The sequence below is a fragment of the Pituophis catenifer genome, unplaced genomic scaffold (assembly GCF_029215685.1).
Source record: "Pituophis catenifer annectens isolate HBS135680 unplaced genomic scaffold, rPitCat1.0.hap2 SCAF_3, whole genome shotgun sequence".
In the NCBI taxonomy this organism is placed as follows: Eukaryota; Metazoa; Chordata; class Lepidosauria; order Squamata; family Colubridae; genus Pituophis; species Pituophis catenifer.
Genome location: NW_027256883.1, coordinates 49,231,852 through 49,257,969, shown reverse-complemented (window position 1 = coordinate 49,257,969; position 26,118 = coordinate 49,231,852). Strand labels below are relative to the sequence as shown.

Here is a 26,118-nt window from a genome sequence, read left to right as displayed (position 1 = left end):
AGGAGGAGAACCACCGCAGCACGGTGCCTCCCACCCCCAGTCCCTCCAGCCGGTGCAGCATGATACCATGGTCGATGGTATCAAAAGCCGCTGAGAGATCTAACAGGATCTAACAGGATTTGTGACCTTCCCTATCAGCTTCTCTAGAAAGTTAATGGGGAAGTCTCAAATTGCTCCCCCTGCACATCCTCCCTTAGCTCCTCTGTGTTCACAGTGCAATAGCTGCTCATGTACCCCTACACAACCTTCCCAAGCCTTTGCATCTTCCTTGTGCACCCTTCCCCATACCTATCTTGCAGACTCCTGTGCACCCTCCCCATGTCTTAACATGTCTCTCGCATCCTTGCATATTCCTAAGCCTCACTGCACTTCCCATGCATTTTGTACACCCTCCCTGAGCCCTGCTTTACAACTTCATTACTTAGTGATAGAAATTCAGGTCCCAGTTGCTATAGTAAGGACTACCAGTATGCAAATTATCACACAATAAACATTCACATGCTAGTACAATAATGCTTAGGATCATCCAATGCAGATTAGAGTCCTACATGGAAAGGGAGTTGCCTGATATTCAAGTTGGCTTTAGTAAAAGCCAAGGAACAAGAGACATTATTGCTGATGCATGGTGGATAACTGAAAAAGAATTCCCCCAAAAGTCAATATGTGCTTTATTGTTTATAAGAAAGGAGCAAAAACCCACGAGAATACCATACCATGGGTAATCATAAAAACAAATGGATCATCAAACAATGATTAAGTTGGACTTCTCATTTGGGGCACAAATGACCAGGCTCAAATTACCCTTTTATGGACACATTATAACAAAATACCTTATGTCACCAGACTCAAAATTTTGGGCTTAGACAACTTAGAACTTTGCCGTCTTCGGTCTGACCTAAGCATAATACGTAAAATCATCTGCTACAATGTCCTACCAGCCAATGAACCAAAACAATACAAGAGCACACAATAAATACAAACTCATGGTAAGCAGATCCAAACTAGACTGCAGAAAATACGACTTCAGTAACAGAGTGGTCAACGCCTGGAATGCACTACCTGACTCTGTGGGTTCTTCCCCAAATCCCCAAAACTTTAACCTTAGACTATCTCCTGTTGACCTCACCCCATTCCTAAGAGGTCTGTAAAGGGCATGCATAAGTGCACCAGCGTGTCTACCATCCCTGTCCTAATGTTTTCTTTTATTCATATCCTTTTCATGTATTTATAATTATGTTTACACTTGTATCTGTCATAAAATACATGCTTGACGAAATAAATCAATAAACATTATGCAAAGACCCAACTCTGGGGGGGGGGGAGAAACTAATGCTGGGAAAAGTAGGATAAAAGAGGAGGACCAGCAGCAAGGGGGATGCACTCAGTTTAGTAGCAATGCATACATCGTGGGAAGAACTGAGGAGCACATCGTCAGAGAGAAAATATCCGACCTGATGGCACCTAATTAATCACCGGTCAAAGTGCCAGAGGAACACACTGTGTGCACATAAACACCTGCCTTAAATCTTTTAAAATTTAATTGTTAAATCAGCAATATTTAATATTTTATTACTCGTTTTTAATTATGTCGTAAGCCGCCCAGCTCGCTCGATATTGAGATGGGCGGCACATATATTTAATGACTAAATAAATATTCAGCGACATGTTAATTCTACACCTCCTGCTCACATCCCGGGAAAGAGATCAGGCTTTACGAACGCTGGGGCTTCAAATATCAATCTCGACGGCTCCTCCCTCGTACTGCGCCTTTAAGGGACCGGTAGCTCTCTGATCATGCGCAAGAACGGTACTACCAGGAAGCAGTTGCTCGGTACCGAGGAGAGGAAGACTCGTGCGTCTACATGCACTCACGCACAAGCCACTTTGTGGCGCCGGATAGGGGGCGGTGAGAGAAAACAGATCGGCCGGACATCGGGGCGTGGCCGTGGAGGGAGGGGTGCGCGACGTTCTCTCTGCCTGCCGATCGTTCTACTGCTGCCATGGCGACGACCACCAGCGAGGACTATTACTTGGCGCTGTGCGCGCGGCCCGTGCAGTTCGAAAAGGCGAGCCCCGTTAACTGCGTTTTTTTCGACGAGGCGAATAAGCAGGTGAGAGGCTCAGGCCGCGAAAAGGGGCGGAGTTCTTTCTCTGGTTCGACACGCCCCGTCCGCGCGACCTGCTTCTCGCGCGTTCATCCTATCCTTCCCTTCGGCTGGACCAGAACGCTTTTGTATCTTGTGCGCAGTGATAGCAATAGTACATAGATTTATATCCCCGCTTCACAGTACCTTTACAGCCCACTTTAAGCGGTTTAAGAATCAGCATATTGCCCCCCACAATCTGGGTCCTCATTTTACCCACCTCAAAAGGATGGAAGGCTGAGTCAACCTTGAGCCGGTGGGAATTGAACTGCTGGCAGTGGGTAGAACTAGCCTGCAATATTGTGTTCTAACCATTGCGCCACCACGCCTCTTCCCACTTTTCCAGATCCTAAACCAACCGTGGACTGGGTCCCCACTTTTATATCTCCTTTGTCACAGTCCTGCATCTGGTTCCCACTCTTCCTGCTCTGTCAGAAATTATACAATTGCACAGTTGGGTGGAAAGAGATTTAAATGTTTAAAAATCTTCTTAGGAAAAAGTGGCAATTTTGCAATAATATGCTCCTTTGCATCCGAGAAGCCTCTGATTCCAAGAAAATACTTTTGATCTATTCACGGCAGGGTACCAATACTAATGCCTGGGTTTTTTGGATAATGAGTGATAAAACACAACATTGGATTAAAGGATTTTCCTCTTAATTTGTACCGTATATAACTAGCATATTGTTATAATACAGTAGCGGGCAGCTGTTATATGTGTGTATAGTTATATTTTGTATATAGATGGTGGGAAATAGTTCAGTTATTAGATTGTTCTCTTTTTAAAAAAACATGGAAAAGGATTCTTGCATCTTTTTACAAATAGGTGTTTTGTAGGGAGTTTAACAGACAAGTTGTTTAACATCTTAGTTTTAATCACAAAGGTAAAAACTCTTGGATTCTGTGGGTTTGATTTTAACCATAATCTGACAATTTTGTCTTAATATGAGAACCAAAATTAATGAGGGTTTTTTCCCCCTCATTGGCAGTATCTGAATAGACATCTTTTATTCCTGAGAAAATTGTCTTGAGTGCTTTCACATGATGTGTCCTCATGTACTATTTTGCTGCTTTAAAGTGGCTTCATGTGATTTTGGTCTCAAAGGACAGCTGAGAATCTTTATAGTTGAAATTTGGTTCTGAACATTTTTTCCCCAGTTTTGTGTACATTGTTCTGCATTTTGGCTAGTGTGAAACAGAACACTTCCCAGGAATGAGAAGTCTGGAGTCAGATGCAGCTCTCAGTTTAATTTAGTAGAAAGCAAATGGGTTGTTCAGATTTTGGCAAAAGCCATCCCCAACAAGGAATGGGAAAGAGGAGCAGAGTAGATTTCATCACCATTACTTCTGTCATTTTATCAATGCATGGCCCATATTAATCTTGGTTTAAAAAGAAAAGTGTGTTATAGCCTGTTTATGCTGTTAATATTTAGAACATCTTATGGAAAATAAATTCCATTGTTTTGAAGATGAAGAACTTTTAAAGAAGGTTCTAGCTTGAAACTGAAACTAGATATCTGTCTATTTAGGTTTTTGCTGTTCGATCTGGTGGAGCTACTGGGGTAGTAGTCAAAGGCTTGGAAGACCGCAATCCGATCTCATTTAGGTGATATAAATGCATCCTGAATGCTGTTTTCTTTTTTTTTTTGACAGCTAATTGTATTGTGTTGCAAACTTTTGCAAATACAAATATATCATACTGTTCAAAGGATATTTCTTCTTATTGTAAGATGTCTTTCACTATGTATTTTCTTTAACTAGTAAATGACAACGATTTTAAAATACACTAAACTCAAGAATATGAATGTAATCACTTTTATTTTATTTTGAGTACATGCATTAGTAAAACTTGATACTGTAAAATACATGAAATTAGAAGTATAGTTAGGGAGAATAATACATCAATCTGCAGTGCCCAATTTATTTGATTCCCTATTTATTAAAATTAGTTTGATAAAGACTGTTCTACTGAGCTATTCTGATTACGGTAATATGAAGAGTTCCCAAATAGCACTCTGACATCCTACTAGGATTTAGTCTACACAAATGTCTACACAAAATGCAGGCTCTTTGAATCTAAACTTAATATGTATATCCCTATATCATGCTGATTAAATTCAGCATTATGGGCACCTATACACTTTGTGAATATTAGGTAAAAGTTGGGCAGTCAAGCATAGCTTTCTTTTTCCACTGCACAGCCTTCTGTGCAGGAATGTAGTGTTAATCCAACATACAGACTTTTCTTATTGTTGAAAAAATATCCTTGTAGAAGATTTGAAGCACAGAGAAGATCTGTTTGCGGTTGTTTTCATTTAATCCTAACAGAACTTAACAGTTTATTTTATTGAAACTGGGACAGATGGGGTTTATGACCTCTTTCAAGAGTAGTCAAGGGTTGGATCCCACACATAATTTTCACATATTTTTTTCACATTACATTTATTAAAGGTAAAACTTTTAAAGCCTCTGCTTAAATACTGTTAGCTTGCATAAAGGAATTTGATCATAACTATGTTTCTAAGTAATCATAAGAATGAAAGAGTTGATTTAACTTTGAAAAATTATATACGCAAATATTTCTCCTATTTTTCCCCTTATGAAATCTTCAATTTGAATCAGCTTTGAAGTAGTATTTCAAAATAACATCAAATGTGTGTTGAATACTTAGCCTTCTCAGACCATACAAACAAATGAATTCTTTCAGTTTGTCCCAGATATTTTAGCAGCTATCATTTATTCCTGTATAAGAGTGAGATCACCGCAATTGTGGGATGATAGATGAAGCACCATCCTCATTTCATCCACAATGTGGAATTGTTCATCCCCTGCAAAGTGCTCATGAGAATGCAGTATAGCTAAACCTAGGGAAACATAATCAGATCATCTTGCACTTTATGCTATAGCATATAGCAATATGTTGACATCTTTGCAACTCAACATATTTTTTCCTACATGTTATTTCTTGTTTTTGGCTTTTGAAATAACTAATATAACAATGCTATCTATATATTATTAAAAGTCTTGTTGTCGTGACTTTATTTATTTATTATTTATTTATTTTTCATGTTTGTATACTGCCCTACTCCCGAAGGACTCAGGGCGGTGAACAGCCATAATAAATACAAATACATATAGAAGTTAAAAACTATTAAGAAACAGATTAAGTAATTTAAGCTCAAAGATTAAAAAACATCCAAATTTATCTAAAGAGGTTTAAAAGCCAATTAAAAAGACAGTTTAAAAGCCAATTAAAAAGGGAGAGTTAGGCCAGACCAGCTTGTTGGAATAGAAATGTTTTCAGGGCTCGGCGGAAAATGCGTAAGTCTTGGATGTTTCGTAACTCCGGGGGAAGCCCGTTCCAGATGGTAGGTGCCCCCACAGAAAAGGCTCTCCCCCTGGGGGCCATCAGTCGACATTGTTTGGCCGACGGCACCCTGAGGAGTCCCTCTCTATGGGAGCGAACTGGTCGGTGAGAGGCTATTGGTGGCAGGAGGTGGTCTCGTAAGTACCCTGGTCCTGAGCCATGGAGCGCTCTAAAGATAGTAACCAAAACCTTGAAGCGCACCCAGAAGACCACTGGGAGCCAGTGCAGCTCGCGCAGGAGGGGGGTTACATGAGAGCGCCACATTGCTCCCATTACCACCCGCGCGGCTGCATTCTGGACCAGTTGGAGCCTTCGGGTGCTTCTCAAGGGGAGCCCCATGTAGAGAGCATTACAATAATCCAGGCGTGAGGTGACAAGGGCGTGAGTGACCGTGCGTAACGAGTCCCGATCCAGAAAGGGATGCAACTGGCGAATCAGGCGAACCTGATAAGTCCTCCTGGCTACGGCCATCATATGCTCTTCAAAAGACAGCCGTGAGTCCAGGAGGATGCCCAAGTTGCGAACCCCATCTGTGGGGGCCAACGACTCGCCCCCAATAGTCAGAGATGGCGCCAACTGACTATATCGGGACGACGGAAACCACAGCCACTCGGTCTTGGATGGGTTGAGTCTGAGTTTGTTCCTCCCCATCCAGATCCGTACGGCCTCCAGGCACCGGGACATCACCTCGAGAGCATCATTGGGGTGGTCTGGGGTGGAGATGTACAGCTGGGTGTCATCAGCGTACTGATGGTACTTCACCCCAAAATCACGGATGATCTCACCCAGCGGCTTCACATAAATGTTGAATAGAAGGGGCGAGAGGACCGATCCTTGTGGCACCCCACATATAAGGGGCCTCGGGGTCGACCTCTGCCCCCCTGTCAACACAGACTGCGACCGGTCAGAGAGAAAGGAGGAGAACCACTGTAGAACAGTGCCCCCCACCCCCAACCCTTCCAACCGGTGCAGCATGATATCATGATCGATGGTATCAAAAGCCGCTGAGAGGTCTAATAGGACAAATAAAAAACTTTTTTAAAAAACTTTAAACTGGGGGAAACAATGCATCATAGAGCAGCAATTTTTGAACCAACTTATAAGGACTCTTTGATTTGAACCAATGCATGAGTATTGAGGAAATAAAATTTGGGGTCATGTGATCTTCATTTTCTGTGTTTCATGGCAGTCTCACAATCTCCCTCTCCCTCATCCAGGAGCAATCACTTACTTTGCCTCCTGGAAAGGGAAGGGAGAAAGAAGGAAGAAAAGAACAGGGAGAAAAGAAAAGAACAATTGTGCAACCTTCCTGGCCTATGCCACTCTCTCATGCCTTCCCTGACACATGCTGCACCTCTTGTGGACCTCCATGCATCCTATCTGAACTGCCCATGTGCCTTCCCTACCTCATGTGGCATCTCTTCAGCATACCCACACATCTTCATGACAATCCCCATGCACAATTTCTGACTGGCATGTCACCTCTCATACAGCTCTCTGACCCCCATGCATTCTTCTTGACTTATTCCCCCATACCATACTTGACATGCAGGGTACCTCTTATACACCTCCATGACCCCCAAGCACCTTTCACCCACACTGCCTCCCCACACGCTCTACCCACTTATATAGCACCTCTCATGCATCTTGAACAGCTTTCTGATCTATGCTGCCCCCCGCCCCCGAGTTCTCCAGGAACTGTGCAGCATCTCTGGTGCACACCCATATATTCTTCCCAACTCATATGGTATCTCTTGTGCACTCCACATAGCCTCTCTGACCAGCACCCCTATACACCCTCTTGCTCCCTTCCCCACTGGGCAGAAGCCACTTACCTTCCTTTTGGCCTTGAATTTGCAACTTCTTGCTGGTTTCTCTCTGGAAGCTTCTCATAAGCAAAGTACAGTAAATGGGGAAGTAAGGGAAAGAAGGAAAGACAAAAGGAAAGAGAGATAAGGGAAGGGGAGGGGAGGGAAGGGAAGGGAAGTGAAAGGCAGGCAGACAGGCTTCTGATGTTCCCTGTCAGTTTACGACAAGGAAACCCAATCGGGAAGGAAGTCAGAAGCCACTTTTGCTCCTACTACTCTTTTGCCTATCTGTGCTGATTCTCTTTTCTGTTTAGGTAAAGAAATATCTCTGAAATGATGACTCAACAAGGCACAGGTTATCTAGCAACCACTAAACTTCACGTCCTTTGGAATGAACATGGATATTAGGGATCAGCAATCATTCTTCCCCTTGTTTAATTTTATTGAACTTCAAAACTATTACAATTAACATTTTAAAAAGTCCCTTCAGATAATTTAAACTAATTTCTACCAGTCTAGGCCAGCATGTCTGTTGTTGAGATACTGTAGAAATTAATCAGAGACATGTCCTGTATCTAAAATACAGAAATGAATTCTATATTTGTAGAATGGAAGACAAAGGAGAAGTGAAATGCATCAAGTTTTCTTTGGGCAATAAGATACTGGCTGTTCAGAGAACATTGAAGAGTGTGGTAAGAAATATCTTTCTTAAAATAGAAAGAAGCAAGTTAAAAAAAATATTCAAACACAATATACTATTTATTATTTGCTTATTATTAAATAAATTATAGATGTTTGATATGTTGGGATTGGTTTTCCTTTCCACCACCATATTTGTTCATTTTTTTATTACTGTATGTACATAGTATTATAAACTACTTAGAGATGTGGTTGTTTGAGAAAGGAATACATAAAATAACATAATGTTAAGTAGAATTAGAAATAGGTAGGTGAGATAACCTTCATTTATATAGGCAATGTTCCGGCTATAGCTAATAGTAATTATAAACTCATTTGGAACCAATTCAAAAAGGAATACAACATATTAGAAATATGTGGGAGTACTTCTGACCATGTGTCTAGTCCTTATCAAATAATGCTTGATTCAGTTTGTAGGGTTTCCTTTAAAGAGGGAGAATAATACAAACTGCTGCAAATGGAATCAGAAACTGGTAGTGATTTTTATGAAAACTATTTGAAAAACTTTCAATTTACCTATTTAGATTTGCATTTTTGAATTATGTTATATTGTATTAAATGTATTTTCTCATCTATTTTAATCATTAACTTTTTACTTATGTAAACTTTCATCCTTTCAATTTCTATTCCATTTGTATTATAGTTCAAAGATAGTTGAGGAAAATATTCAAGCAGAAAATATGCTTATACATCTCTGTGTACTTACATCATTCTTTTGAGTAGATTAATGAAGTCTGACATTTGCAGACTCATGCATTAAATGGATAAAAATCCATGTATTAGATATGCCTATCTCTGCACAGGTTGAGCCCACAAATATTTTTAATTGCTGCTGTTTTTCATGTCATTACAGGATTTCCTGAACTTCATTCCAGACAGCCCACAATTAGAATACACTCAAGAATGCAAGGTACAGTACACATGACAAAATACTAAACTACTAAACTAAAGCAATCCCTCAGCATATTGAAGCATTCATTATTCTAACAGTGCGACATCTACAGTAGCATTATATTAGTATTCTGAAAAGTTGTAACTGCATTTAAGCGTTTCATTAAAACGCTTCAGATGTTAGTTTCCCTTCCTCCCAGTCAGCGTGCTAGCCTGAAACAAAATGGCAATTAAAATTGGTTACTTTGCAAGCATAATTACTTATAGTGAAAAGCTTGTCCAAGTAGTTAGAGGAGTAATAACATTGCTTAGCTGCAAGAATTAAAATCCTTCTACCCATTGTTAATCAACTGCTAACAGAGTGCCTTATGCACTTAAGACTGGGTAGTTATAATATGCTTTTCTTGGGGCTACTTTGGGAATAGGCCTAGAACAGTGATGGCTAACCTTTTCTGGACCAAGTGCTGAAAGCCCGCACGCACGTGCCCAAAACCCGAACGCACATGCCCAAACCCCCAAAATGCAATGTGCGCAGCCCCCGCATATGCGCCCTGCCCTGCGCATGCGCATATGTCCCCTGCATGCGCTCCTGCGCATGCGCTGCAAAAACCTGAAGATCAGCTGGCTGGCAGGAGGCGCGTGCCCACAGAGGGCACTGCGTGCCACCTCTGGCACGCATGCCATAGGTTCACCATCACGGGCCTAGAAGCTATAGCTAAGCTGTTAATGTCCAAAATATATTACACTTGTTCTGAAAGTGCTTCTTTTGGGTGCTACATAATATGCTATGTAAACATTAAAGCTGCTTATGTTGATATATAAAATCCTCTACAGGATTGTGTTTTTATTTATGAATCCACTTGGACAAGATCTCCAAATACTGTCTTGAAAGTGCATTTTTTTTTTTAATTTGATTTATATTTAATTATATTTAATTTTATTTATTTGCCAGTGATTTGCTATATGGCAAACTGAGGCAGGGCATTTTTAAAATTTGTTGTGCTGCTTTTTAAACATTTAAAAGGAAAAGTAGAAAAAGGTTTTAAAAGGAGATATATAAACTGATTTTACTTTACATGACAGTGTATGCCTATTTCAATTAAACACTATTTTTTTTATTAAAGACTAAGAATGCCAGTATTTTAGGATTCTGTTGGACAGGCTCTGCAGAGATCGTTTTCATAACAGATCAGGGAATTGAGTTTTACCAGGTAAGTAAAAATATACATACCTTTAAAGAAAGTCGGCTAACTTGTTTAAGGTATTGAGTCATCTTAAAGGATTACCGGTAAATGGTTTTATAGTTCATTGTGGGTAAGATATGTTTGTTTTGGTTTGTGAAATCTGTTTAATTCTCATAAACCTACTAGAAATAAGCTTCAGTTTTTTCAAGAAAGATATTATAGTCTGAAAACAAACCTTTTTAGCTAAGTAATATTTTAGTAATAAAAATCATTGATTCTGCAAAAAAAAATTAGACATATAAGATACTTGCTGTATTACACAAAATGTCTCTTTACTATTAAAATTCATGTCTGTTTTGAGTGTTTCACCTTCAATTGACCAAAATTGGAAGGTATAGTGCAATAATTATTAAACCAAAGTAACTCAAATAGGCTAACTTACGAAATGCTGGGATTCATGACTCCCATGGGTATGAAATTTGGGGAAGTTGTTGCTGCTTCAAGTATTGCTGGGCTGTCACAGTCAGCTGTGGTTACATGATCCTTATTTCCATGACAGCCTTTCATAAGGCAAAGGAAAAGCCAGCAGGAACTGTAAAGTCCATTGTGACTGCTGATGCTGCCTGCCACCTTCCCACTAGCAAAGCCTTTGGTTCTGGGAAGATGTCAGGGAAAGTTGAGAATCAAGAAGCTGGGAGGGAAGGTTGCAAGTTGCTTGGACATCTCTTCTGTGCAACCTCCTCAGCCTCTCTACACTTGCTCTGCAACTGCTACTCACTCGCAATCTACTCACTCCCCAAAACAATAGTCTAAATCAGAGTCCTGTAAGAACTTCACAAAAGTAAAGTGCTAATTGTTTTAATTTGTCTGTAGTCAATCAGGGAAGCACCCACTGCAGCAGTTTTCAAAATCTGAAGTTTTTAAAAACAAATTATTTCATTTTTGCTGTTGTAAACTATATAGACAGTTTGAAAATATTCATTATATAGGTCTGATTGTAACCTTTATATGTTCAGGTATTACCGGAGAAACGAACATTAAAGCTTTTGAAGAGTCAGAATATTAACGTAAACTGGTTTATGTACTGTCCTGAGAGTTCTGTCATTCTGTTGTCAACAACTGTAGTTGGAAATGTTCTCCAGCCATTCTATTTCAAGGTAAAATAATATTACTGCAGTCAATGCAATTTTCCATGGTTACCTTGCACAATTGTCCCAAGGTATTTATGTTTAATACATAAGAAGTACATTTCAAATTGTTGTAGTCCTTTCTGTCTAAAATATGCATTTTAAGTAAATATACTAATTCAGATACCCAACTGCAAATTAGTTTCACAAATTTTGCATTAGGAAACAAAAATCATTTGATTTTCAGATGGGTTAAATGTGTTCAGATGTGTTTTAGATGGCCTAAAGCACTGCAAACAAAAAAAATATGGTTTTTTTTTTTTTTTAGATTATATTTTGCTGGAACATGTTATAGAATGGTAATAAATACAATGAAATGTGAAGGAGTTACATAGAATTAAATGCAGTACTTTTCACATAGGGTGGAGCTATGTCAAAGCTGTCAAAGTTTGAAATTGAGTTACCTACAGCACCAAAGTCCTCCAAGCTCAGCCTTTCTGAAAGAGATATTGCTTTGACTACAATGTAAGTATATAATTGTGGTTCTTTCTCAACCAAGATGCTGTGGTTTCCTTTTCTTGAACTATAGATTGTCTTCTTCTTGAAGACATAAGCAACATTTTCTTGATCAGTAGAATCGACTCCATTTGAAGTCACTTTTGAGTCAATTAACTTGAATAGAGTAGAGAAGAAATGGGCAAATAAGCAAACAAAACTAAAATTCCCAATCGAGCACCTTATTACACGTGGCATTCTTTTAAAAACTGCTTTGAAAAATCATAGAAATTATTTGTAAGAATAGCTTGTAAGTGAACAGAATGATCTCCATATGACTTTGAGAAGATGAAATAAGTCCATCTGTAATTTATTCAGAAAAAATAAAAATGCTTTTTAATTTTCTTACGAATTATTTCACAGGCAAGAGAGCCATTTTGATCTCACAGCGAAGGTGTCTGATTAGAAGTAAGGAATCCTGTATTTTAGTCTTGCCTTAATAGTGGAAGCTGGCTTCTTCCATTTTGGTCCAGTCATTCTCTTTCAACTCTTAAGAAGAAGGCAAGGGCAAGCATCAAGAGAGACACATGCAATCTACATTAGCCAGAGAAAGGAAGATAGCAATAGCACTTAGACTTATATATCACTTCATAGTGCTTTTACAGCCCTCTCTAAGCGGTTTACAGAGTCAGCATATTGCCCCCAACAATCTGGGTCCTAATTTTACCCACCTCAGAAGGAGGGAAGGCTGAGTCAACCTTGAGCCTGGTGAGATTTGATCTGCCAAATTGCAGGCAACCGGGATTCAGCAGAAGTAGCCTGCAGTATTACATTCTAACCACTGCGCCACCATGCTCTGAAGCCCCTAAAGATGGCCCCTAAAGTGAGGAATGAGCCAACTGTTTTTTCTGAGGGAAAACTTGGGGTAGCTCTCTGTAACTATGTGAGGAAAAGACATCTGGCCACCCCCCCCCCCACCCCCCACAGTGGTGGTGATGTCTGAGCATCTGAATTTATCAGGTGACACAATACATTCACAAGAAATGCCTTTAGTTTCTTACACTATTTATTACTCTGTTGCATTCTGCCAAAATAGCTTGTCCTGAAAGAAAACAGCATGATGGGATTATATAAACATTATCTACTCAGAAGTTAAAAATCTATTATGTTTCTTTAGATATGGGCAACTTTATGTTCTTTACTTGAGACACCACTCAAGGACTTCAAACAGTACGGGTGCTGAAGTAGTTCTTTATCATTTGCCAAGGTAAATTTGTTGATTCTTATCCTTTTCAGATTTCATAACAATTATTAAAAAGTGACTACTAAGGTTGCTGATTAACGTTCTTTTTCTTTCCCAATTAATGTTACCACAGGGAAGGCTCATGTAAGAAATTGCATATATTGAAGTTATATAGGACTGGGAAGTTTGCACTGAACGTTGTGGATAATTTAGTGGTAGTTCATCATCAGGACACTGAGGTATTATTATTTTTCTGCATTTTGGGTAGCCCAAGACAGCTAATTTAGTTTCTTTTTCATATTTTAGCTTAAAATACTTTTGGAAAATACTAGAGTAGGAGAAATTATTTAATTAATATATAATTGAAGTCATACAAAATTTAAGATTGGTGAATAAGGTTTGATTGATAATTAGCTTATCATTTTCAACTGCATATATATAATTAGTGTAGTTTGGGCCTAGATTTAAGAGTGGGGGCAATAATTTTCTTAAAGACATATATTGTGTGTGTGTGTGTTATATATGTGTTATATGTGTGTGTGTGTGTGTGTGTGTGTGTGTGTATGTATATATGTGTATATATATATATATATATATATATATATATATATATATATATATATATACACAACAAACCATTTGACAACTGTTGTGATACAGGAAATTACTGATTTATTAAAATTGAAGACTAATGTTAATATGATAAGACTGAGTAGCTGTCTGATTTAGGGCTCACTGGATCCAGGTTTTTTTAAAAACTTGGATGAAGTTTCACTACCCTAAAGAAAAATGATATACAATTTGGAGGTCCTCATGGACTCACGATTCCTGCTCAAGGAGTAGGTTACAGCTATCGCCAGGAGGTCTTTTACACAACTTCATTTTGTGAATCAATTGCACCCATTCCTGAACCATGAAGCATGGGCAGTTACATGCACATCTCAGTGCACCCAGGTTACACTTCTGTAAGCTGCACTGGCTCCAGTGTGGTTCCAGATACTGGTTGTTATCTATAAAGCCCTCTATGAAATGGAACTGCTGGGTTATTTATGGGATTTCATCTCCCCGTTTTCAATTGTCCCACTATGTTCAACAAGAGGAGCATGTTCTGGGTCCCTTCAATTAAATTGTCGTCATATGGAACTTCAGAGGTATGCCTTTTCTGGCTTAGTGTCTGCCCTCTAGAATACCATACTCCTAAATATCAGATTGGCCCAAACTCCGCTACCTTTTGTAAAGCATTAAATACCGGGATGTGCCTGAAGATTATGAGATTATAGTCTGTTTAAAGATTTATTTCTGCTATTAGGTTCATCCTTGGTTAAAGATTGTTGGTTTTTTTCCAATAGTATTGTTTTTTATAGTTTTAATATGTTGTTAATTGTCCAGAATTGCATTAACAATGTAGGCAAGCATGTAACTTGATTAAATAAATAATGTTGGAATGAGATACTTTCTTGGACTTTTAAGAGTTAATATTCAGGTATTCATAGAGAAGGACTGTATTGTTATAATAAATAAAATAACATCACTGAATGCAACTCAAATTTGGTTTGCTTAAACAAATACGGCTGGCAGAAAGTTCTTTCTCTCATAATTGCCATAGCTTTTCTATAGGGTTAAAGTTCTGAGAAATGCACAGGAACAGAAGGAACATAAACAGAAGGATTTCTCCATATATATTTATATTCAATTGAAATTCATTTTTAGGATAGGATCTTAATTATTATAATTATGCCAAACAGAATAAAAAGAATCATCATGGTTACACCCATCATTTTATTGTTTTCTGTATGGATACAATTGTGCTTGAACACATACCATAAAGAGATTTTTGGTGTTTTTTAGACCTCTATTATATATGACATCAAATTAAAGGGGGAATTTGATGGCACAGTTACACTGCACCAGCTTGTACTTCCACCTCGATCCATACAGCCATACCAGATTCCTGTGGCAGGTACAGAATTGCATTTTTCCTTTGAAAATGAAAATACTGCATATATTTGTAATTTTGAAGCTAAAATTGCTAGGTTTTTTATTAGTTAAAAGTTATGTTCCAGTAGTCTTAATATTTCATTTTAGTGTATTTCTTGGCGTAATAAGTTCATTGTATTTACTAAATATGAAACAGGATAAACAGAAATGAGCAATCTTTCATTAATATATTATTCTGGTCTTGGGAGAAAAAAGCCTAAAGTTATGGCCTATCGTAGCCGTTCTACTTATATTATTGAACCATAGACCATGTTTTTTCTTTTCTAAACATTTAAGTTTAGAGGTTTGGGAAATAAATAGAAATGAATTTTGAATAGAGTTGTACAAAAGTTTGGTGTTGAAGATAAAATCATACTTAGAAGTATGTATGCTTGTAGCTCCTTCAAGCAAGTATGGTGTTTCAGCTCAGGGGACAACCATGCCAGGAAAAGACTCAACTGCTTTAAGCACACTGAAGGTTGCTACACTTTTTGGAAATTGGTATTTTGATCATGTACCAAATTCATCTTTGCCTTCGAAGTACTATAGAGCCATAATTGTGAAATCTCATCAGCTTCCGACATGCATATCTAAACAGTGGGTAAACCTTAAATTTGCATGGAAGCTAAACCATTTTAATCTACCATTTGCGTCATGGTATTCTCCAAAGATTGGGGAATAGGTGTTTTATCTTTGTTATAAGCCTTCTAGATTCCATTCGAACCTCTAAATTAGTATGGTTCAGTTAATTAAAATATGAACTATTTATCTTCCTGACAATTATCAATAGTTGCTTTCTGGAAAAGTGCTAGAATCCTAAAACTTGCATTGAGGGAAGATGTTACATCATGTAAAACAATCTGCATTCATTGAGTATAACATTTATGAAGTTTGAATTTGCATAGAATATAGTTCATAAGCTGTAATTAATATTTTAAAAGAATTAAATATTAAACTTTTAGAAAGTTAGCTTTTGGTTTGTATCTTTGTTATTGCTTTAAATATGACAGTAACCTGTGGGCTAAGGACTTTAGGTTTAGCATTCAGAGTACACAGTTTGTTGTAAAAACAGTTATTTCTGACAAACATAACAAATAATTTCCTCTCTAATCCATATAAATTACACTTTTTCTGATTCGCAGGTCCAGCTTCTGTAACCAATCAGTTTCCAGTTCCCTGTAAACTCTGTATCCTTGAAATTAAAATCATAGATCTTATTTATTCTGTGGCAACATGATTTTTTTAATATCTGAAAGGAGCACAAGTGTGTATCTATGGTAAATATGAATCTTTTTATCTGTGAGAGGAGTAGAAATAAATAATACAGAAATAATGCAAAGTGCTATTCTGATTGGTCACTTTAGCAGACTTTAGATATAACAAAATATACTTTTGTGCACTGGATTGTCATTTAAGATACATTATTTTAAAATGCATACAGTACAGATGTTTGTAATTCTATTCAGATTTACCAGATGTTCTGCTTTAATGGATTCACCCCTTCCATTAATCTATTACAATAAGAGTTTATTGTGTAGTTTTGCAGCCTGTAAAATCCTATTGATCTTTATTTTGAAATTTATTTGCATTCAGTGTGATTTGTTTTCAAAAATATAGAAGAGTGAAGACTAATTTACTAGGTCCTACTAGCTCTTTGAGTTGCTTCCAGAAGTGTATTGATAATGTATGAGTGTATAGAAAACATTGCAGATTAAGTTTATAGGTAATTTTTCACTTTCAATGTTCTTCTAAGAGGCTTTGGCACTAGTAGCTTCTTTTCAGCTAGAGACCTCTATGTCTTTGAGAAATTTAACACTTGATGAATTGTTGCTTTCTTTATCTTACTGCTTCTTTGGCATAAAAAATTTGACAGATAATTTGCTGGGAGCTATCATGTGCTTAAAGAACAAATATCCCTGTCCTTCCTTGGATATGTGAAATAAATTGGGTGCCTCTTTGTTACTCAAAGTGGCTGGCTGCATAAACAATTACCGATAAAACTTTTACTGAGGCAAAACCCATTGGACATTGGTAAGAGTTTTGCTTAACATTTAGATTCATCATCCTGGATTGTCTTTCAGCCTGATATTATCATTAGCGCAAGTGAAGGTATGAAACTTTCAATATTCATTTTTTAATCAGAGGATCTGAATGTTTGTGTGTTTATAATACAAAGTATTAAATTTGCTGCTGTACAAAATATATTAATTAGCTACCTAATGTCCAAAGTGCCTGGAGAACATAATGTTACTTATTATCATAATGTGGTGATGAAAGAATTCTGATGAAATACTTCACTACCTATGAAACCTCAGTCCATTAAATCTCTCTCTCTTGAACTGAAATTTATCGTGGTACAGTACATCAGTTATGAGAAGAATGTACTCTTCTTTTTTGTTTATTATAGGTTATCTCTGGAATCTGCAAATAAAACTTGAACCTACAGTAAATCTTTTGTCAGACAAGGGAAAGCTAATGGACTTCCTTCTGCAACGAAAAGACTGCAAGATGGTTATTCTTTCTGTGTGTTCACAAAGTAAGCTTCTGCTCCAATTTGAGGAAGCTACTATGAATCAAAAAGTTCTATGACCTTTTAAAAACAGCCCTGACATAGCATAATGTTTTTCTACAAAGTATAGTATTTTATTAGTATTATAATAGAATACTATACTTTGTAGTATAGTATAATATTTGCTAGTAATATTTTATGACATATGAAATAACATGCCATATGCAGTTTGAATAAAAACTTATCTACTTATCTATTTATCTAACTTATCTATTATGGTATCAAGATTGCATTCTGCTATTGCTACATTCTATTTTAGATGTCCCTTGTGTGTTCTATTGCAGTGTTAAATGAACCAGAGGGAGGCTCGTTGAGCGTAATTGCCACTGTTTTTGACAAGCTCAATCACGAATATAAGAGATACTTAGAAGCAGAACAGGCTTATACTACGGCAAGTTGTGAACAGTGTATCTTATACATATTCTTTTATTAGCATAAATTCCTTTTATCATAAATAAGATACTGATCTAGCTTTTATTAATTAGATCACTATATTATTACCAATGTGAAAGCTGCTATGGTGTCCACATAGACGAGCCTTTTTAAATATTTTTTTTCTTGGATGTGGCAGGTACAGTCCACTGATCTGTTACTGGTTATCATCCTCCACAGTGGCTCACTCTGTTACCATTCAAAAATGTCACTGTTTAAGGTGAAAAAATGCTGTATTATACAAGGATGATTGTGAAGCAATTTCTCTTGCATTGTAACTATTTAAAATTTAAAATTCCCTTCTGCCAGTAGCGTCTTCTCAAACTCCTGCTGGAACTGATTACATGACCCTTTGTTGTGGAAGTAATATACATTACTCTACTGTTCTCATTGAGTTGCGGTGCCCCAAAGCACTAACTGTTTAATAGCAAGTCTCGCCATTGCAAAAGCACTTCAAAATGTATTCCATTTTTCATAATAATGTAATAAAACACTTTGAAATACCAGTATATATTTTTGGTCACAATTCTTACTTAATCTATAGTGATTTAACAATATTCTAAATTCTAAATACAAAATTAAATCTATTATTTAGTGACCTCTTTCAACTAAAGTACATGATTTAATAAAATGTTCTATGGTCCTTTTGCAGGCATTAGAAATAGGACAGAGCCGAGGCAATCCACCACCAAAGCGCCCAGTCCGTACCCAGGCAGTTATTGATCAGTCAGACATGTATACTCACGTTCTATCAATCTTTACTGAAAAAAAGGTCAGTTAATAGAATTCTGCTTTAATTACTTCACTGTTCATACTATCACAATTGATATGATTAATTAAAAGTTTTATAATATGCTAGCTAACTTGCTAAAGCAAATTTGAATTCTGAATAGCACCAAATCATTATTTAAATACAACTCAAATCCAAATTCTGTAAACTTATTGTCAAATATATTTTTCCAATTCTTTTCTAATAAGGAGGCCCCCCACAAGTTCACTATTGCTGTTATAATGGAGTATATTCGCTCACTCAACCAGTTCCAGATAGCTGTTCAGGTAAGTTCTTGAAAGTGTCATAATTTGAAATAACTTTTGCTAAGTATTTTTATTTTATGGTTTAAGCTATGTTCGGGATTAGTTGAAATCTTGAAACCTCTTGTAAAGGCAGCTGTATGTATCCCTGCATGAGAGAGAAAGTATACGAACAGAGAAGTGACTGTCAATCTAAATACTAAAAGGTTACAACAGGCCAATTGAGATTTGTCTGTTAGTGTCAAACTCTAGAAGAATTCCCCCATTTGGTGCTACAAAGAAGGTTAATTTGTTGCATATCAGAGGTATTCTACTATTTATTTACATAATCACAATGTATCCAAATTACCTGGATTTAGTTCATTCACTCCCAACCATGTCCAGACAATGGTTTCAGAATGCTGTAACCTCTGTAGAAAACAATAGAAATCCACCTGCTGAGAATTCCTTTCATATTGATAATATGTTGGCTCAAACCTCCAAATAAACAGTCTATTTCCTGTATATGTAGAAGTGTGTGCAGGATGAGATGGAACAGAAATCTTACAATCCAACATTGCTCATCCAGAAAGCACTGGAAGAATTTCAGTTCTGTAGTTCCTAAAGCCAATAAATTTGGAAGAAAATAAGTCTGTCCGTTTTGAAAGCCCCAAAGTGGTCTAGGCATGAACCAAAACGGTTGCACTTTCTAATTCATTCCCAGAGGATCATTTCTTAAGATGGTCAGGTTTGTGCCCATTCCAAAACTAAGCCTGAATTATTGAAATGAATCCAAATAATTGGCATAATTTAAGAATACATGGGGATATACTGGAGAATGGAATCAGGCTTAATGTATATTATATTTTCTGTCAAGGAATGATTTCTGAACTCTGTGAAAATTTAAGGAATGCAAATAACTTTTAATGCCTTTCAGCTTTGAGTCCTAATGCATATAGGCTTTGCCTCAAATAACTCTTGGCAATCATTAGATTAAAAACTTCCACATTTGCATAAATGAAATGCACACTTCCTTCTCCTTTGCCACCAATTCCTCACATGTGTACAATTTTGGAAGCTTAAGCAAAGTTTATAAGTAGGAGAGTATCTATATAATATTACTATGTTGCTTTCGTGCCAATAGTTAAATAAAATTTAACTGTTTAACTTCTTTATGTATTGTAATTCAGGAGTTCTTTTTTAAAATTTTATTTAAGTATTTATGTATGTACTTATTCAGCTAACTTCAGCTAATTTATTCAGTTGTTGGAACTGCCCATTTCAAACTTGAAAAGTTTTGGATGTCATAAAACTTTATTGCTCATAAAAGTGTAATACACATGCAAATGCATTACAATAAAAAGACTAATTTCTTTTGGATCTACTTAATTCAAATACTCTTTCTACTGTATTTTCCTTACAAACTGAGGTTTAGCTAAATGTTTATAAATTTGCTAAGTTACGAATAGTTTCAGCATGGATTTTTCCCTGTTTTCTTGTCTTCTTAGCATTTTCTTTATGAATTGGTAATCAAAACCCTTGTTCAGCACAATTTATTCTATATGCTTCATCAGTTTCTACAGTACCATGTTCTCAGTGATTCAAAGCCTTTGGTGAGTAACCTTGCATAATCTTTTCATTGCATCATAGAGAGATTTAAAAATAATGACATGAACACATCACATTCTACTGTGCTCTAATGTGCTTTGTTCCTGAGCAAGAATGATTTATTAAGATGCTTTTTAGTTTAGGAGCAAATTGTGAAATACTAGATACTGACTTATTTCTTATTTTAGGCTTGCTTATTGTTGTCTCTTGAAAGTATTTACCCACCAGCACATCAACTCTCCCTGGATATGTTAAAGGTAAGTAGACAGAGGAAGTGTAAATATGCCATTTTCTTTCTTTGATTATGGGTAATGATGGGAAGGCAGTTCTGAGTAGAGGTAAAATCTATTAATTGCCCAATTGGAATTAATCCAAAGAACTTCATAAGGAATATTTTGGGCTTCCCCAGGGAAACCTCATTGCCTATTTAAACATTAGGGTAGAGCTACCTTCCACCCCCATTCAAATATGTTGTATATTACCGGGCCCCTATAAGAAATTAGAAAGCCTTCAAAGATTCTATCTTATCAAACTCTGTTTTCTCCATTACATAGTTGGGAATCAGTGGACCAAATTTTTGACACAGATCCCATAACTGTATTCCCTACCACCTTTGGGAGAACTTGGCTCTTGAAACAGAGAAAATATTAAAGAAAGGAATGCCGATAAAGATGCTACTGGAGGACAATCAGCCACATTTTCATTTTGGTATCATCATTATAAAAAAACAGCATCTCCTCCTAGTATTTAGTTAATGCAACCAGTGCATTGCTGAGATGGGCTTTACTATTCCTTCATCTGCAGACCATATGGTCCACAAACATCATTTTATATGCTCCCTATTGAACAATTCTCTGTCCTTGTGATATTGGTCAACTGAAGAATGTTATCCATTATGTCTTCCATTGCCCCATTTACAATGAGATCAGGGCCAAATTATTGTTGGTAGGGCTGAAACCTCAAAACACTGAACCATCTTACCAGTGGTGAAATGTAAAATTTGTTACTACCGGTTCTGTGGACATGGCTTGGGGGGTGGGGAAATAATGTGACTGGGTGGGCATGGCCAAGTTTTTTTTTTTTACTTTTAAAAGCATTAAAAAAAACCCTGATGATTGCGCGGCTCGGGGGGGGGCAGGGATTTTTGCTACCAGTTCTCCAAACCACCTGCCTCCATTGCTACCAGATCAGATGATCCGGTCCGAACCGGGAGCATTTCACCCCTGCATCTTACAAATGTTCCAAAGGTGCTTTTTCAAGAGGCAACTGGACTTTCTGGTTTTTTCTTTAAAGAGATTTCACTTCTCATCCAAGAAGCTGCTTCAGCTCAAGAACCAGAAAGTCCAGTTGCCTCTTAAAAAAGCACCTTTGAGACAACCATGATCTGGATTACTGAGAATCTCCGTAGATATCTTACAAATGTAGTTCCAACTATCAGCAATCAAGCTACTACTTTTGCTCTGTTCTTATTTAAACTTAGAAATACTTAAGTTTTTTGTTGTAGCTTTGGCTTTATTTTTCTGTAATCTTTTTACATTCAATGCTCTTTTTATTATTTTGCTTACAATATTATTTTTTTATTTAATTAATCTATTTGCTGCTGTCCATCTCATTTTGAAAAAACTCTATTCAAAACTATTATATTTTATAGCATGCTACATGTTATAATTTATGGTTGCAACAATAAACCTACTAATAACTAGTAAATAAAGCAAGGTGCTCATGGGAAAGAAGTCATAGGTATGGTCAGCAGTCATTTACTTTCATCATTTGTGCTTTCAGAGACTTTGTACAGCAAACGATGAAATAGTAGAAGTTTTGTTGTCTAAACATCAAGTGCTAGCTGCCTTGAGATTTATCAGAGGAATTGGTGGACATGACAGCATTTCTGCTCGTAAATTCCTTGATGCAGCAAAGCAAACAGAAGATGAGATGCTCTTCTATACCATATTCAGGTTTTTTGAGCAGAGAAATCAGCGAATACGTGGAAACCCTAACTTCACTCCAGGTAAACAGCAGTTTGGTAGGCATATAAAGAAAGTTGGATCCTCTTTTTAATTTTTATAATATTCAAAGTTCAGACCTAATAATCCTGCTGCCCGTTAAATTGTTTCAAACATAAAGCTCTATTTTTAATTGGTACAACAGGGTCTCAACAGGTCTTCGTAATTTTTCCTCAATAGAGAGAGGTGGTAATTTTTTAAACTACTATATCCTCCTGCAAAATTAATTTTAAAGATAAAAAGCTACTCCAAGGATAATTAGTAAATTTTACCAAATTGGTATAATTTTTTAGTAAGTAATTCATATATAAACTTTCAGAGACTTGTTGGAGCATGAACTTTATCCCTCCTGTTCAACAGTGATCAAAAGATGCATTACCGTATTTTCCGGCGTATAAGACGACTGGGCGTATAAGACGACCCCCGACTTTTCCTGTTAAAATATAGGGTTTGGGCTATACTCGCCGTATAAGACTGCCCCTCTTCCAACGCACACCAAATAAAAATTAAAAAACATCAACTGGCTCACCCACAATGTAAAAACAGCTGTGCTAGACCCAAAATGGCCCCTGAAACAAGCAGGAACCTCACACAGTCACAAAAAGCCCCAAAAAACCTACTTTCACACTTTACACACACACAACACAACACAACTGGCTCACCCACAATGTAAAAGCAGCTGTGCTAGACTCAAAATGGCCCCTACAACAAGCAGGAACCTCACACAGCCACAAAAAGCCCAAAAAACCAACTTTCACACTTTACACACACAAAATTCCACATACAGCTTTGTGAGATTTTGTGTGTTTGTGTAGTTAGAGTGAAACACTACAGAAACACACTAAATCTCAGAAAGCTGCACAAATATTACTTTATTTTATTTTATTTTTATTTTTATATGAAAGCTAAATTTAAAACTTCCTAAACTTTAAATGGCTAGGTCTAAAAAAGAACAACTAAAAAAACCCCAATTGACTATTTTTTTTAAAGCTCCCAAAGGGGAAAAAAAACTTACCCAATAGAACAGGGATCTCCAACCTTGGCAACTTTAAGACTTGTAGACTTCAACTCCCAGAATTCCTCAGCCAGCTTTGTTTTGCTGGCTGAGGAATTCTGGGAGTTGAAGTCCACAACTCCTGCCTGCATGATTGCAGGCAGGGAGTGGCTTGCTGATGGAATGAATTCAGGCAAGCGAAGCAAGGCAAGCGTTGCGATTAGCAGCTAAGGTAAGCAAGCTGGAGGGGGAAAACTTTTCCTTTTACAGGGCTCTGGGCTCTGGCGATCCCAGCTGAGTTGCCTGATTAGCAGGCAAAGCTGGGATCGTCAGAGCTTCGATCGCCAGAGCCATTTAAGGCTCGTCAGAGTCTTTTGGTTACAGGAGCCTGGTTACAGGAGAACGACACCCGGCGTATAAGACGACCCCCGACTTTTGAGAAGATTTTCATGTGTTAAAAAGTCGCCTTATACGCCGGAAAATACGGTAGATAATGGGTTTTTGTTTTCAATAAATTAAAAAAAGAAACCAGGCCCCCTCCAGTGAAGGAAAAGAAAATGAAACATAGGCCACTACTATTGCTTTTTCCTTAAATGAAATTTAATTTCTCAAGGCACTGTAGGCACAATTTTGTATATTGAAAACAGTTATGACAAATGGAACTTTCTCAAGCTTAGGAGAAAGATAAGAGTTACTAAAACAGTTGGAACATCTGTAATGCAGTATCAACATCTTGAAAAATATGCATGATCCTTAATTGGAAGAAAAATTGGTCTTACACTGTTTGAATGCTGACTTCAGTACAGCTAGATGGTATGAAATTGTAATTATATTTTAACAGTAGGGTTAATAGGTCAGTTGGAGACAGCCTGCTACAACATTGTAAGTAAGTCTTATGGACTTAGAAGTAGACATTTAGAACTTACCTTTACTTAAACTAAAAGGTGCTTTGTCATTCTTATTAATTACCACCCAGTAATGAATTTGATAGACTAGAAGAATGTTTCTTCTAGAACTTCATCTCCCTGTAATCAAAATCTTTTGTCTTTTTTTGTTCCTTTAAGGGTTTTTTTGCAGAAAAAATATCCCCATATTCTCATTTCCGAATCAGCAAAGGATTGTTAATGCTACCTCATGCATGCAGTTCCACTCTACCAGGGGTCTTTGTGCATTTCTCAATAACAGCTTTAGCTATCAATAGTATTCAAAAGCAAAATAAATATCAATATCAAATCAAATTATAATTTCTAAGCTTATATAAGAAAAAGGATATTTAATTCTGTGGAAAGTGTCTCAAAGATAATCTGCAACATTTTCCCTTCAGTGTTCTTGATTATGCATAAAATCTACTTTTTCCTAGTATTATTATACAAAAGTCTACATAAGCTTTGTATACAGTGTATTGTAGCTTATATGCATCTCCTTTACCCATTTTATTTCTGTTTTTATATAACTGTTTTGTGATCCAGCTTTTCAGTTTCAAAATTGGGGCATGAGTAATAGAGTAGCAGAGGTAGCTCCTGAGGTTGAATTTTTTTTAAAAAAATATTGATAATATACTCAAGTGTGATTCCTTAAAATGTCAAAAATAACAGATTACATTTTCTGTCCTTTTCTTGTAGGAGAACACTGTGAAGAGCATGTCACATTTTTTAAGCAGGTTTTTGGAGACCAAGCATTAATGAAGCCTGCCACTTTCTGATATAGTAAAACTGTTCCAGTATAAGGATGTATAAAGTTAATTTATTGCATTTATGTACTTTTACTTTTGAACTACAAAAGATCTATTTTATAATAAAGTATATATACAGACCCTTTGGCAAATATTAAAAATATTACAACATTTTGACAGATGGCTTATTTTTCTTCTAAAAATAAAGCCAAAAATTGCATTGACTTGCATTAAAAAATTGTCAGTGGATCAGCAATCTAATCTCATACCTATCACTTTAAGTGTTACCAGGAATCTATTTCTATTGCAAAACAGTTTCTTTTTCAGGAACAAAAACTACAATAAATTATTATTTCTCATTAATGTTTCAAGTTTAAGTAATACTGATAAATAACTGATGTTGATATAATTCTTCCTGAATCCAAACTGTTCAAAATTACTGTTTTTCTTCCAGTTATGTAGAAAATTAATCCCAGTTGTGGGACAGTTGTGAGACGGTAATCATAGAAACTTGCTACAATTTATAAGTCTTCAGCCAGAATACAGAGTCCACTGACCACTTTGTTTAAAATGGCTAGAAGAACAGGAGTTTTTCTCTTTCTGTACCTTTGTTCCTTTCTTGTGCTGCACGAACTTTAGCTTTGTTTATTGAGGGCCCTATAGAGAAAAAAAGGAAATTTTGATTTACTATATATATTAGTTCAGTAATGCTAGATTATGAAACATGTTTCACAAAAGAACACTTGTGATGCAAAAAGATGGAACAACAAACATGAGTATAATATGGGCATCTTACATAGAAATCAAGTGAAATTTTAGGTCATTTTAACATAATGATTATAGTTAACATCCATTCTACTTTTACTGGTCAAATTTGAAGTTGATACCACAAAC

At 36.7% G+C, this 26,118-nt stretch overlaps 2 protein-coding genes across 2 annotated transcripts in view; one reads left to right on the top strand and one right to left on the bottom strand.

Annotated features, from left to right (window-relative positions):
• Positions 1-1,842: 1,842 nt before the first annotated feature.
• RMC1 (regulator of MON1-CCZ1) lies at positions 1,843-25,365 on the top strand. The gene is made up of 20 exons (XM_070940588.1): positions 1,843-2,111; positions 3,674-3,750; positions 7,927-8,011; positions 8,872-8,928; positions 10,034-10,120; positions 11,110-11,250; positions 11,642-11,745; positions 12,893-12,982; positions 13,092-13,197; positions 14,807-14,918; positions 16,078-16,122; positions 16,991-17,044; positions 17,343-17,471; positions 17,789-17,895; positions 18,589-18,708; positions 18,915-18,992; positions 20,456-20,560; positions 20,744-20,812; positions 22,338-22,563; positions 25,175-25,365. The coding sequence occupies exons 1-20, from the start codon at positions 2,001-2,003 to the stop codon at positions 25,252-25,254; spliced, it is 1,983 nt and encodes a 660-aa protein (XP_070796689.1). The 5' UTR covers positions 1,843-2,000; the 3' UTR covers positions 25,255-25,365.
• The window catches only part of NPC1 (NPC intracellular cholesterol transporter 1), a 40,351-nt gene continuing 38,363 nt past the window's right edge, over positions 24,131-26,118 (bottom strand). Inside the window, exon 25 of the mRNA XM_070940586.1 lies at positions 24,131-25,881. Within this exon, the coding sequence (XP_070796687.1) occupies positions 25,799-25,881 (83 nt within the window). The 3' untranslated portion in view covers positions 24,131-25,798. The remainder of the gene's footprint in view (positions 25,882-26,118) is intronic.